Source organism: Fusarium solani, assembly GCF_023522795.1.
Source record: "Fusarium solani strain SB1 chromosome Unknown bctg00000010, whole genome shotgun sequence".
Lineage (NCBI taxonomy): Eukaryota > Fungi > Ascomycota > Sordariomycetes > Hypocreales > Nectriaceae > Fusarium > Fusarium solani.
Window position 1 is genome coordinate 177,871 of NW_027072147.1, and position 12,558 is coordinate 190,428.

General features: G+C 51.8%; 5 protein-coding genes across 5 annotated transcripts; 4 read left to right on the forward strand and 1 right to left on the reverse strand.

Moving 5' to 3' along the window:
* Window positions 1-375: 375 nt before the first annotated feature.
* MRS44_014099 (uncharacterized protein) lies at window positions 376-2,275 on the forward strand (the record flags this gene model as incomplete). The annotated part of the gene is made up of 4 exons (XM_065618272.1): window positions 376-512; window positions 579-638; window positions 707-1,381; window positions 1,438-2,275. The coding sequence occupies 4 exons, from the start codon at window positions 376-378 to the stop codon at window positions 2,273-2,275; spliced, it is 1,710 nt and encodes a 569-aa protein (XP_065474344.1).
* A 1,120-nt stretch (window positions 2,276-3,395) lies between these two features.
* MRS44_014100 (uncharacterized protein) lies at window positions 3,396-5,090 on the forward strand (the record flags this gene model as incomplete). Its single annotated transcript, XM_065618273.1, has 3 exons — window positions 3,396-3,724; window positions 3,781-4,795; window positions 4,842-5,090. The coding sequence occupies 3 exons, from the start codon at window positions 3,396-3,398 to the stop codon at window positions 5,088-5,090; spliced, it is 1,593 nt and encodes a 530-aa protein (XP_065474345.1).
* Window positions 5,091-5,707: 617 nt separating this feature from the next.
* MRS44_014101 (uncharacterized protein) lies at window positions 5,708-8,153 on the reverse strand (the record flags this gene model as incomplete). Its single annotated transcript, XM_065618274.1, has 2 exons — window positions 5,708-7,160; window positions 7,258-8,153. 2 exons carry the CDS (start codon window positions 8,151-8,153, stop codon window positions 5,708-5,710), a joined length of 2,349 nt encoding a protein of 782 aa, XP_065474346.1.
* An 868-nt stretch (window positions 8,154-9,021) lies between these two features.
* MRS44_014102 (uncharacterized protein) lies at window positions 9,022-10,194 on the forward strand (the record flags this gene model as incomplete). The annotated part of the gene is made up of 2 exons (XM_046283064.2): window positions 9,022-9,295; window positions 9,359-10,194. The coding sequence occupies 2 exons, from the start codon at window positions 9,022-9,024 to the stop codon at window positions 10,192-10,194; spliced, it is 1,110 nt and encodes a 369-aa protein (XP_046124122.1).
* Window positions 10,195-11,161: 967 nt separating this feature from the next.
* MRS44_014103 (uncharacterized protein) lies at window positions 11,162-11,791 on the forward strand (the record flags this gene model as incomplete). The annotated part of the gene is made up of 1 exon (XM_046284420.1): window positions 11,162-11,791. One exon carries the CDS (start codon window positions 11,162-11,164, stop codon window positions 11,789-11,791), a length of 630 nt encoding a protein of 209 aa, XP_046124123.1.
* Between the last annotated feature and the right edge of the window lie 767 nt (window positions 11,792-12,558).

Genomic DNA, 12,558 nt, shown 5'->3' on the forward strand with positions numbered 1-12,558 from the left:
ATTGATTGATAAAGTCTTAGTGATAATTTCCCCGGACCCCCTTTCCCCTCGAGCGCTTGAAACTGCCGTCTTCATCCCCAGACTTCGGGGTTACATTTGCCATTTGCGGGGGAGCACGACCTTTCGAATCAGGCCAGGGGTCATTTAGCCTCCAAACCCATCCTGGTTAGCTCCATAAATTACTTCCCGTCCTCGGGGAATCTGCTTCCGAGACAGCGCCTGTCCAACGAATTCCCCGCGAGGTGACATTTTAAAAAGCCGATCCTACCCCACTTCCCCAGAGGAAAATCCGAGCATCCCAGCTGGCTGGCACCCTTTCGGCTTGTCCGTGTGTGCCATGCAGAAACGGACGGACGGTATTGCTGATCGGCAAACATGGTCGACACTGACCAGTCACCCTCAGAGCATGGTGCCGCAAAGGCTATACGCAACCTAAAGGCATGTGACCTCTGCCGGAGCCGCAAAGTCAAGGTACTGTACAAAGGCCAAGATCATGCCCTTCAAGGCGTGAAGTTGCTGACAGGTTCCTAATGCAAGTGCCGTTATGCACAAGATGACACTACCTGCCAAGGATGTAGGCTAGCAGGTACCGAGTGCACGCAAAACAAACCAAGGCGTAAAAGGGGGCCTGCTAAACGGTATGTTACCCTTAGCCACGTGCGCTGCCTGTTCTCTTGAGGCCAAGACATTGACTTGGATTCTCAAGTTCCCTGGCTCAGCGCTCCCCCAACGATACGACAGTGCCAGGTGCGCAAGCCTTTTCTAGCCCTGACACACCCGGGTCAGCTGGCGAATCGTACCTTGATCCTCCACACCCTAATTCATCCCCGGCCGAGGAGGAACCAGACGACCAGAGTAGCCAAGCATCCCCAGACTCAAGGCCGGGCGACTTGGACTTCAAGGGGCTGTGCTCCCGTTCGCTGATCCTAACAATTCTTACCGACTGGTCTCGCTTTGTCTATCCACTTGCTCCCCTTTTACACAGGAAGAAATTCCTGAAAAGAGTGCTTCAGCATGAGGATGAGAGGAACCCGACGTTCTGCGCCCTGGTCTTGGCCACGTGTGCCATGACTGTATCGACTCTCCGACGACGGAGCTTCTACAACTACCGGAGCGTCACCGTGGATAAATGCATCGATATTATTGAACGAGAACACATGCTGTTGCCTGTCTCTTACACTCCCGAATGGTGCCTCACGCGCTACAACGTTGCCTCAGCTCTGAGCGCGCTGTATGGATTGGATGACATGCGTGTGTATCAGGCTATCAAGGACGCAATGGCCGGCGTTCAATGGCTTCTTTTTCACGAAAAGGGAACAGAATCAGTGCATGACCAGGAGTTGGTGAAGCGACTTTATTGGCTGCTTGGCATGTGGCAGCTGTAATGCTCCCCTGACGCTTGGCTTGACATGTTGCTCGAGCACTAACATTGGTTAGGGGCACCGAAATACAAGGCCAGCCACACCTAACATTCCTTCCCGGTCCTCCGTTTACCCCAGCTTTGCAGACTATTCGTCCCCGGCCTCTAGCTGATGCGGAGTTGGGAGTACCTGACACGGAAACGAATGTATCGGCATTATGGCCAGCGGCGCCAGCGTCATGGCTTAAAGACGATGACCAGTATATCACAGGACTCAACAGTCTTGCCGATGTCCTGATGGTCTGGGAACGCGCCAAGGTGGACATGGCTCACAAACAGCCAGAAGAGACTCTCCGAGATGGAATGGCCCGCCTTCAAGCGGTGCTTGACAATCTCGTCCCAGAACTGCGGTGGAGAGGTGGCTTGGCCAGGTTCCCGAAACCGTCTCGGGGCCACGAATCGCAGACAGTCAACATTTTGATCACATGCTTCTATATAAGATCAAATTTGCTGCAGCATCTCGGCCAAGCACCCGGCATTACCCACCAAAGCATCGTAAGGTCAGTGGAGAGTTGCGCCCCCAGTCGACTCGATTCTGTTGACTTACCAACCAATCTCTCCTTTAGCGACGTCCTCGAAGTTCTCGATCATATGCCAGAAGATATACACGAGTGCAATGGGTACACCTTGGTCAAGAAGGTTCGAGATATAGGTGCGGCATATCTGCAAGAGCTTCGAGTCACATCCGGGGCGCCTATACAGGCCGTAAACGAGTCGGAGCAATGCATCGTAAATGCCCTACTCACGAGATTGGAGAGAATGGATTTTAGACTGGATCAAGAGAATGCCTGCCCCGAGGATGATGCCATCTCTCCAGCCGATCGGCCTACTGATGCAAGTATGGAGAGCGTATAATTTACCAAATCTAGCAACTCATGATACAGGAGGTGAATTATTTTTCCCTCTTGAATATCTATTCGTTTTTGATGTGAAGGCCTCAACCCCGTGCTTCTCGGTCATCTGCTAAGTGGAGAAATCCCCCATGATTCCCCAAGAAAAAGCTCGCCACGTTTCTTCCAGTCAACCCCGTGGGGTACAGCAAATTTGACACCGGGCCTCCTCAGACTTGCGTTACCACCTCAGTATCGATCAGAGCTAGATTCGTCCCCAGATACCCTGAAAAACGTGTTCGGGAAGGATCATGCCATCCACATGGTTGGAGTCGTCGGTTGGGCCCGCCTGGAGAAACTCCGAGATTTGCATCCGAGAGACGACCCATCGCCGGCGCCAGTGGCGGCGGGGGATTCGCCATGAACGGAACAGGCTCGGCCAGTGCGCTAGGGAGTGCCTTCGCCAAGGGGTGCCGGGCGGTTAAGCCTTCCTGTTGCGTCTCATCATTCGCCATCACCAATGACATATACTACCTAGACGAACTGTTCCCCATTTGGAGAGTTGGCTCAATGCCGTTGAGGAGGACTGTCTGAGGATCCCCAGGACGTAAACAGTGCGAGGCGAGAAATACGCCGAGCTCTAAAGGAAGACGCAAGAACATAGAGCATGTAAAACACGAAACCAACCCAGCTGGACAACCATTGGTATACGTTGTGAAGCATTATCATGGTCCCAAATGTTCATATTATGCGTACCTATATGAGGTACGGGGATAGTGCATGGAGAATAGACTTGGTGGTAGAGCATGCCACACCAAACAAGGGTGGTATGAGTGTCGGTTACGCGGGGGACCCGTCGACTAACGCTCACTAGTTAACAATCCATGCTGCAAGGGGTCGCGAGTCAGTTGACCCGGAACCCTGGCGCCAATGCATCGAGACCGAGAGAAGGACATTTTCGGGGTATCCTAGGACGAACCGACGACTGATTCCCCCGGTTTATCGGTCCCATGGGGAAAGTTAGTGCGCATACTAGTGTGGCGACGATTTTCTTTTAAATTTGGACGACAACCCTGCACATTTCACCATCATCATCCACCTCAACTCTTCAACTTTGCCTTCACACTTCAACTTTCTTGTCAATTATGAGCGAACCAAAAACCACCATCGTGGTCGGCGACATCGAGGATGACCACGCCCTCAAAAAGCCAGAGCACGTCGAGCATATCGGCCATGCTACTGCGGCGGAGGACCACGAGGAGGGTCCTATCAAGGCTATCCGGAACCAGCCCTGGGCCTTCCTCTGGTGTGTCTACGCCATCTACACACTCATGTTAACCAGCTTTGACAACCAGGCTGGCGGCATCGTGATTGGTATTCCCCAGTTTCGCAAGGACTTTGGAAGCGAGTTCGAAGGCAACTACGTCCTCCCCGCTCGCTGGCAGTCCGCGTATAGCGGCGGCCCTGTTGCTTCGTGAGTATCAGCCGATTCCTGCATGAGTTAACGAATCAATCAGCTAAGTGATTCAGCGCTGTAATCGGTTCCCTCGGTGCTGGCTTGATCGCCGACAAAATCGGCCGCAAGTGGACTCTTTTCGGGTGCTACATCCTCGTCTTCGTCGCCATCACTGTCGAGACCATTAGCACCACCAACGCTGTCTTCTTCGCCGGCAAGTTCATCGCAGGCTTCCCCATTGGCGCCTTCATCACCGTATCCATGACCTACATCGGCGAGGTTTCTCCCCTGGCCCTCCGAGGAACCCTCACAGCCGCTTCCGCCATCGCCTTTACCATCGGGCCCTTCATCGTCTCGCTCATCGCCAACGAGACAGGCAGCAGGACGACGCGCTGGGCTTACCGGGCCATCTTCGTCTCGCAGTACGGTATCAGTGGCCTCGGCTTCCTGATCCTGCCCTTCATGCCCGAGTCGCCCTGGTGGTTGGTCGACCATAACAAGATGGACAGGGCGGTCAAGTCTCTAAACCGCCTCGGCTACGATGCCGTCGCCACGGAAAAGAGGCTGGCCGTCATCCAGCTGACGCTCCAGGAGATCCGCAAAGAAACCGAAGGGGCCAGCTACCTGGAGTGCTTCCGCAAGTCCAACTTGCGCCGCACCATCATCTCGGTCGCTCCCATGAGCATCCAGGCTCTATGCGGCGTCTTTTTTGTTGCTGCCTACGCCACCTACTATCAGCAGCTCGCTGGCTATACCCCAGATGAGAGTTTTAAGCTTGGTATCGCGCAGCAGGTACTATCAATGCTCGGCAATATCACATCCTGGTTCCTCATTGATAGGGTTGGTCGGCGAGACCTGACAATCTGGGGACTCGTGCTCCTCACTGTCATCTTGATGGTGACAGGCGGCCTCGCTGTAGCGGCAACCCCTGGCGCCATCAAGGGAACGGTTGCCCTGCTACTCGTCTACTGCTACTTCTACAACTGCACCATCGGAGCCACCGCGTACACCCTCCTGACAGAGATCGCCACGTCTAGACTCCGCGCCAAGACGGCATCCCTCTCCCTCGCCCTTCAGAACGGGCTCTTTGTAAGTTCATCCAGAACCCCAGCCTCGTTTTTAACTTGCTGACCAGACAATCAAGACAATGTGGGCTTTCGTTATCCCCTTCCTATTCAACCCCGACCAGGCCAACCTCGGAGCTAAGGTGTCCTTTATCTTTGGCGGCCTAGCAGTCCTATGCATCATCTACCTCTGGTTCTACCAGCCTGAGTCTGCTGGCCGCTCTTATGAGGAGCTGGATGAGATGTTCATTAAGAAGGTGCCAGCCCGTGAATTTAAGACTTTCAAGACCGAGGCTGAGCAAAAGTCTGGCCTTGCTTGATGGGGATGGATCTATTTTGAGTTGTATAGTGTAGTTGTTAGCTGAGGGAAGCGAGCCTTTAAACTAGTAATGGCGAGGTAGGGAGAGATATGAAATAAATACCCATAGGAGAGTTGCTATGTATTATGCTGTCTTTACGTTTGTGGGATATCTTCAATACCTCTTGTCGCGTTCCATCATTCGCTTTCAGCATTTATGTATAGTAACTGGACGACACATGTCGTGAAAGTCTTAAGCACTGCTGTGCGGTGATGGTGACGTTTTTGAGTTCTAAATTTGTGCTGATCGGTGGTAGGAGGTAGAGAAATAAAAGACAGAGTAGGAGACTCGTAGCATACCTAGGTAGGTAGCATGACTATATATCCAGTGTGCCAACCCTCAACTCATTTCCTTGAATAGGTAATTACAAAAAGAACATCGTTGCAACAGTGAATGGAAGCGAGAGAATATGGATATTACAAAAACAAACAACCTGTTTCGCATTAGCCCCAGACTGGACGCTAAATGCTATACAGTAGAGCGCAGCTCAACTCCAACCTTGCCATTTGCCTAGAGACCAGGTAGATAATAGACCCCCAACCATTCATCCTGGATTTGGTCAAAGGGGTAAGAATCATCTATTGCTCTTCGTCTTGATCGTCTCTCACTATTTCAAGGCGAATCTCTGTGGCTTCCTCAAGATGAGAGTTGGCAGCACCTTCCTGCACCTCAGGACAGAACTCCTGGGTCAAATTTCCCAAAGTATCTAATAGTCCTGCTTTGACAAATTTGCAATCCCATTCACTCGCATCTAGTCTCTCAACCGTTTTCTCGAGGTAACCGATAGCTTGTTTAGCATTCTGAGGATCCGGTGGAGACTGCAGCGTAGCGCGGAACCTTTTCCGTGCCTTGCGTCCTTTCAACTTCAGCTTATGCCTAAGCTTTTTCATCTCACCGCCACTCTTGCGTTTGTTCTCGTGGGTAATGCAGCAGAGCAAGGCAAGCATCTTGGCGGCTTCGGCCATTCCCTGGGCCTTAACAGACCATGATAACGGTGTTTCGTCGTTACAACAGGCACTCGACGTACGTTCCCAGAGCCTGGTGGCAAGCTCCCTAGCAAGTCCATTGTCATGGAAGATATAGTATGCCGCGGAAGCATAGTTGCACAAAAGATTGATGGTGTAGTCATGGCTATGACCAAACTTCTTCTCAGTCTCTTCAAGGCCTTTTCGATAGGAAGACAGAAAGCTGGCCTTTTCAAGACATTTGGGGTCCCAATGCCGAGCATATGACGTCCAAGATTCCAGGACTGCTGGGTGGCGGGGGCCAAGCCTGCTTGACATTGCTCGGGCGGTGCAGAGGAAGCTAATCCGCATTGTGTCCTGGAGATCACAAGGCGAGATCCCCAGCAGACCTTCCACAAGAGCGGTCATCCCGGCATGGTTGGTTCTACCAGAAGCATTGGAAATATCTTGTAGAGAGTGAATAAAGCTCTCCACATACAAGGTATCACAGTGTTTTAGCTGAAGAGAAAGGCCTTGCAGGATACGGCATATGTCCCATATTGATGACAGCTGGTTTGGGCTAGAGCATCTTACAGGGTCTTGTGCCTTGTCAAAGACCTTGTCGTGAAGTAGATTGCCGATGATCACCTTCAATGTCTCTGCTCGTTCGGGCCGGTTCAAAGCGACGGGTCTTTCATTCATCGGGTTGGGAATGGTCTCGTGCTTCCGAACCAGAGTAGAAACGGCCTCGCAACGGGTCCGAAGAACCTGCCACTCCCATTCCTCGAGCATCATGTTGTAATCTCCAGACTGATTTGGGTTGCTTAGGGACTCGATGTCGGCTTGAGAGTCGTAGAATCCTTTCACGAATTTGTCGATGCAGAGAAGTAGTATGGTCTGACCCTTGTACAGGTAAGGGGGAAGGGCGCGCGGAACTGAGCCCAAGACTCGGATCACGTACTCAGGGGGGAAGGGTGATTCCCCATAGCCCGCCTGGGCCTCTTTCGCGATTGAGAACTCCCTGGAGCCTGATGACTGAGGATTTGGGAGCTGGTCCCCGTTGCAGCGGTTTTGTTTTTCACGCAATCTGGCCAGTGTCTCTTTTTCCTTGTATTAAAGGAATCTTCTCTATCTACTAAGTTAGCTTGAAGGCTGTCGTAAATGTAGGGGCGCTGGAAACGTACGTGGCTGTGAAATGATGAACCAACTCGAGTACCATGCTGGTTTGCGACAAGGTACACCTCTGGGTGATAAACAAGTCTCGAAAGATCGGCCGAATAGCCTCCCAGGCCTCATCAGAATATGAGGACACGCCTGGATTCGGGTGGGCAGATCTTCGTGGAATCTGCGATTCTCCAATCTGTTGAGGGTTCTGTGCAGTGCAAGCCAAACTTGGAATGTGTGGCGTGGGTTGAGGCAACAACCCTTCGAACTCGACACCATCGCCGGCCGTGAAGAGAGGATAAGTGATGCCTGATGAGTGAGCTTGCACGAAATGCCGATAGTCTAAATCCGCAATACCGGGTTGCTCGAGGGATTGCAGTAGCTGAGGTGATTGTTGGTTGATGGTCATCTGAGATAGTTCTTCCGACATTTGTTGATGGAGGATCCCCGTCCATGGATTCTGGGGCATGTATGCTGTCTCCATTGGTGCCGAAGGCCATTCAGGTCCAGAAGCGAAGGTCTCGTCCCCGAAGTCGGCCCAGGAGAGTGGTTCAACCTGCTGTAGCCAGTTCTGACTATCCATGGATCCACCATGGGAACCAAAAGCTGAGAGGTAGCCACTGAGAAGCATGCTCGAGAATTGAGATGGAACCGAAGGGATATGATACTGATCGAAGGGGCCGATCGGTTGTTCAGTGAAGGTGTGGTCATTGGCAGGGAAGCTAAAGGAGCCATCTGGGAGGTGTTCCCCGCCAACTTCTCCAATGACAGGGCAGGAATGGGATAGTTGGGATTGTGATAGTGGTATGAAGTCAAACTGTTGCAAGTGAAGCGGATCCCTGGGAGGCATCTCATCGTAGGCAACCCAAGATTCATCGGAGTCAGTGGCCGTGTGGAGATCGTTGGTAGACGACATCTTTGAGCGATGGAACAGAGATTCGACGAGTGTTCCTCAGTAACACAAAATGCCGCCTCTGGGTAAGAGTGGCGATCAAGGGGTGAGGGTAGTGGAAGAGAGTTCAAAGTGACCAGGCCATGATTTATCGTTCCCAGTACCCTTAAACCCCTCATGGCCGTGGCTGAAAGGAGTTGGCAGAGGGGATAGCACGGAGTGGCGTGTTTCGCATACGCAATAATCGGCTTTCCTTTTCCCCAACTCTGCGGGCGAAGCAAACCTCATTATTGGGAAATATGGCACCAAAGCTGCAAGAGGAGCACAGCTGAGCATCCTTTACACCGACAATGCACTCACGTGGGATACGATTGGCGCAGAAGACTAAACTGGCAGTGGAGCCTACGTGCTCATGGTGTTGGGCTATGGAACTTGACAGGTTAAGAGTACTAAACTGTCAGTGGGGTCGTCTCACCTTCTGCATAGGCGTCTCGCACTGTAATTCGCCGATGGATGCTCCCTCTTCCCGGCGCTGCAATAGTAAGCGGCCAACGAGTCAACGTTCAACGTCAACTGGTTTGACTTGGTAGCAGATGATGTATTTGTTCCATGTATTCGGGTACTTCCAGTGACCCAAAGAGGCCGAAATTGGCCTCCAGTCCATGACAGTGAGCAGATGGCGGCGTATTATGTACATTGGTGCTATGATGGAAGATAGCTAGGTGATGGGCATCGATGTCGAGCCTCAATAACACCAGACAGCTCGAGCACAGCCTGCTAGCGATGGCATTTTTTGCATAAATAGCCCCAAAAGACCCCGATGATATTTCTCAGCACTTCTTTCTCTACAATCATCTCAACACTTTTCCTCTCTTGTATTGAACACATCGCCATGCCATCTGATTCTTCTCATGCTTTGGTCCGTCAGGGCTTTTTCGGTTGGCTTGCTCCAAGTTCTTCCAAGAAGTCCTCCTCCAATACCCCCAAGCCACAAGTACGCGGCCCGGCTCCAGATGACGTATACCATGAAGAGAACAAAGCCGTCTGGAAGGAAGTCAAGGACAGAAACGGCAATGAGAGTACCCTGATCTTTGCGATAGTCAGCTCGGATCAAAAGAAGCCCATGCGCAAGCTGATGGACGAAAAGAAGAAGGGAGGAAAGCTCCGTACGTGTGCCCTTGCAGAGGCGCATCTGGCTTGGTCAACATGCTAACCCCAGATACTATCAGAGTCCACGGTTGTTGTCACCACACAGAGCCACCTCCAGGATGTGATGGACGCAATTGTCGGCACACGATACAAGACACTCTACCTCCTTGTCAGCTCAACCGTCGACTACTTAACATACAACATTGCGGGGGTTTTCAAGAGCGTCTATGTCGCTCCTTGCGGCTTAAGATCACAACATGATGCGCTATACATTGGGGGTTCCTCGACCTTTGCCGGTGTGAGGACCTATGAGTGGGATCGGCGGACTGATTCCAAGCTGCTCAAGAAGCGGATCACATACGCTGAGGGTTGTGTCATCGACATCCAGGACAACCTTGAAGACGCTAAGAGGGTGCTGAATGAGCCTATCGTACAGCCCAACCTTTCGGAGGCGGAGAAGGCTGAAATCAAGCGCCAATTTGATGGCTTTCGAGAGGACGTGATAGACGGGTCACGAGGTGCAGCGGTGAGTTCAGATACTGAGAGTAATTCAGTTCCTGGTGCTTATGAGACAGAGACGTGGTTTCAGAGATGGAAAGGCCTTCTAGCAACCATCGTCGGCGCCGGTGCTGGCACATTCCGCGTATTTGGGTCATTCTGGGTCAGTGCAGGAGGCGTGTGCATCAAGGGGCCATTCGGCATGTCCATGGCAGCCGGCTACTTCACGGCTGCTGGTGTGGGAGGTGCTTGTGCCGCAGGAGGTGTGGTAGGACTTGCTGCTTACGGTGCTGTCTATTTTGTTCCTTGGGGTAGGTTTTGGACTTCCTTGAAGAATCGTTTGTGGGAAATATGGGAGTATATCCGCGACACATTTCTTTGGATTTGGAACAAACTGAAGGGCTTGGCTGGTTTTTAAGTCTCGTTCAAGGCATCTAACTGTTTGTTCCACTATTTTCTCTTTCACTCTCTGATCCATCCAAACCCGGAGGCAAACCTTCCAATCACGGATCGATTGTGAAGATAGGTCACATTTCCCTTCCTTTCCTTTGTCTGCTATGTTCGGTTTGAGGGGGGTGCCAAAATGTCACCTCGAGGCTCACAACACCATCAAGGCTCGATGACAAATAAGAAGATAGGTATATAGATTGAAACTCGATTACCTTCTGATCGCCATTAGATTTAAAGTGACTACTAACTCCCGGCGGGTGCTCTATTCACTGGTGGATAACCTACCCTGAGCCCTATCGAATGATGTGAAGTCATCTTCCTTTGTTTTTTGTTGAGCGGAGCGGAGTTTGCGTGGCGGAGTTTGAGGTGGCGCGGCGGAGTTTGCTCCTTCTGAGGCATCGGGGTCAACGCCAGGGAACCCCCAGAAACCCGAGCCGCGCGTGTCGGAACGGCCAAGAGATTGGGCTTACCCTTAAGCGTGGCGTCTCTTTCTAATTACTGTGCAAGTGGTCGGCCCCAAGGGTTGAGAGATGCAGAGGTTGCAAGTTGAGGTTTGAATCAAAGGAAAATTGTAGAGGAAGAGTTAGCTAATACCAAGGTCCTAGGTCCGGCAAACTCTAAATTTTAGAAAAACTACTACTTCGAATTGCGTATGAAGATTATGGACGATTTATACGACGCCGGATAGTTGGCCCCAAACTCGCGCGCGGTTGATAAAGACGGAAGACTGCCATTGGGCCGTGATGACGCACGACTCCAGGGGCTAATGATCAGAGGTGAAAGGTGATGAAATGAAGCGCGCGGGTAGGCTTAGAGCGATATGAACGAATGGGTATAAAAGGTCGTCTTGGGAGTAGGTAGGTTCAGTCAACAACACTCATCACTTCTTTCCCCATCAACCTAGCCGATCACCAAGCATCCAACGACTATTCACAATGGCCTCTGTCAAAAAAGTCGCCCTCATTACAGCCAGCACTCGAAAGCCCAGAGTTGGCCCAAAAGTAGCCAGTGTGGTCCATGAAATCATCAAGAACGACACCGATGCCTCCAGCGGTGTCGAGATCACGCCGGTTGATGTCGCTGACTTCAACTTGCCCATCTACGATGAAGAGGTGATCCCCGCTATGGTTCCTGCCAAGGCATCCTTCTCCAAGCCGCACACGATCGCCTGGAGCACCGAGATTGGCAAATACGACGCCTACATCCTCTTGATCCCCGAATACAACTTTGGCATAGCTGGAGCCACCAAGAATGCCATCGACTACCTCTACAACGAGTGGATCGGCAAGCCGGCTGCGATCATCAGTTACGGCATCCAAGGAGGAACGTTTGCGAGCGAGCAGCTCAACAAAGCGTTGACGGGAATGAAGCTGCGCGTCGCGGAGACGCGACCTTCCTTAAAGTTCCACGGTGGCAATGGGCCTGATCTCTTTCTTGCCATGGGTTCGGGTGGCCTAGGCGAGGACACAAAGAAGGATATTGAGGCTGAGGCACCAATTATCCTCAAGGCGTTCCAGGAGCTTAAGGAGCTGCTCAACGCTGAGAAGGCCCAGGGGTCAGCCTAATCAAATGGGGAGCTGAATGCGAAATATGTACAAAGGGTCTGGGTTGTTGTTAGAGGATTGCGCGCCAAATACGTCGCTATCAAGTTAGATCATAGGAAGAAGCAGGAGCAGAATGGCAAGTTCTTTAGCACTAAATAAATGGGAGATATAATCCACCCAGAAAATTAGGCCAGTCACTCGTAGATATTTCCTGGCTTGTTCCAGTGTGATCCCCACCCTGTGGCATCCGTGACGATTCTCTCACTGAGCCCCATGATGTTGGTGGGTTCAACTCCAACGATGGTGCGAGAGCAGAGGCACTACCGTGAGCCCCCAGGTCTGCCAAAGCCCAGTTTTTCTAGCTCCTCGGCATTGTGCAAGACATCGTGTTTTCGCATGACCCGACCAAGTGGCTCTACTAGAGTAGAGGCTTGCTGAGACTGCGCCTTTGCATCCTGCAGGATCCTCCATGCTACTGCAGCTTCTGGGGACTTGCTGATTTGTCTTGGCCCGTTTGTATCGAGGCAAATGTCAAGCAGTAAAACCAGGAATGCCAGAAAGATGTGGTGCAAGACAATTGACATTCTTAGCCGTGTAGAGGCAAAGTCATGCTCTTCCTCCTCCAATCGCATTTCCATGCGAATTATGAGCCGAGCGGATTCCACACAGGCTGCACGGGATGTTGCGTATGCCAGGCCTGCTTGGCCGCGAGCCAGGTAGGGAAGATGTACTCTGCATCTCTGGCCATGAACAAATAGGTTCAGTATGTATCCCTGAATAGTGATTTT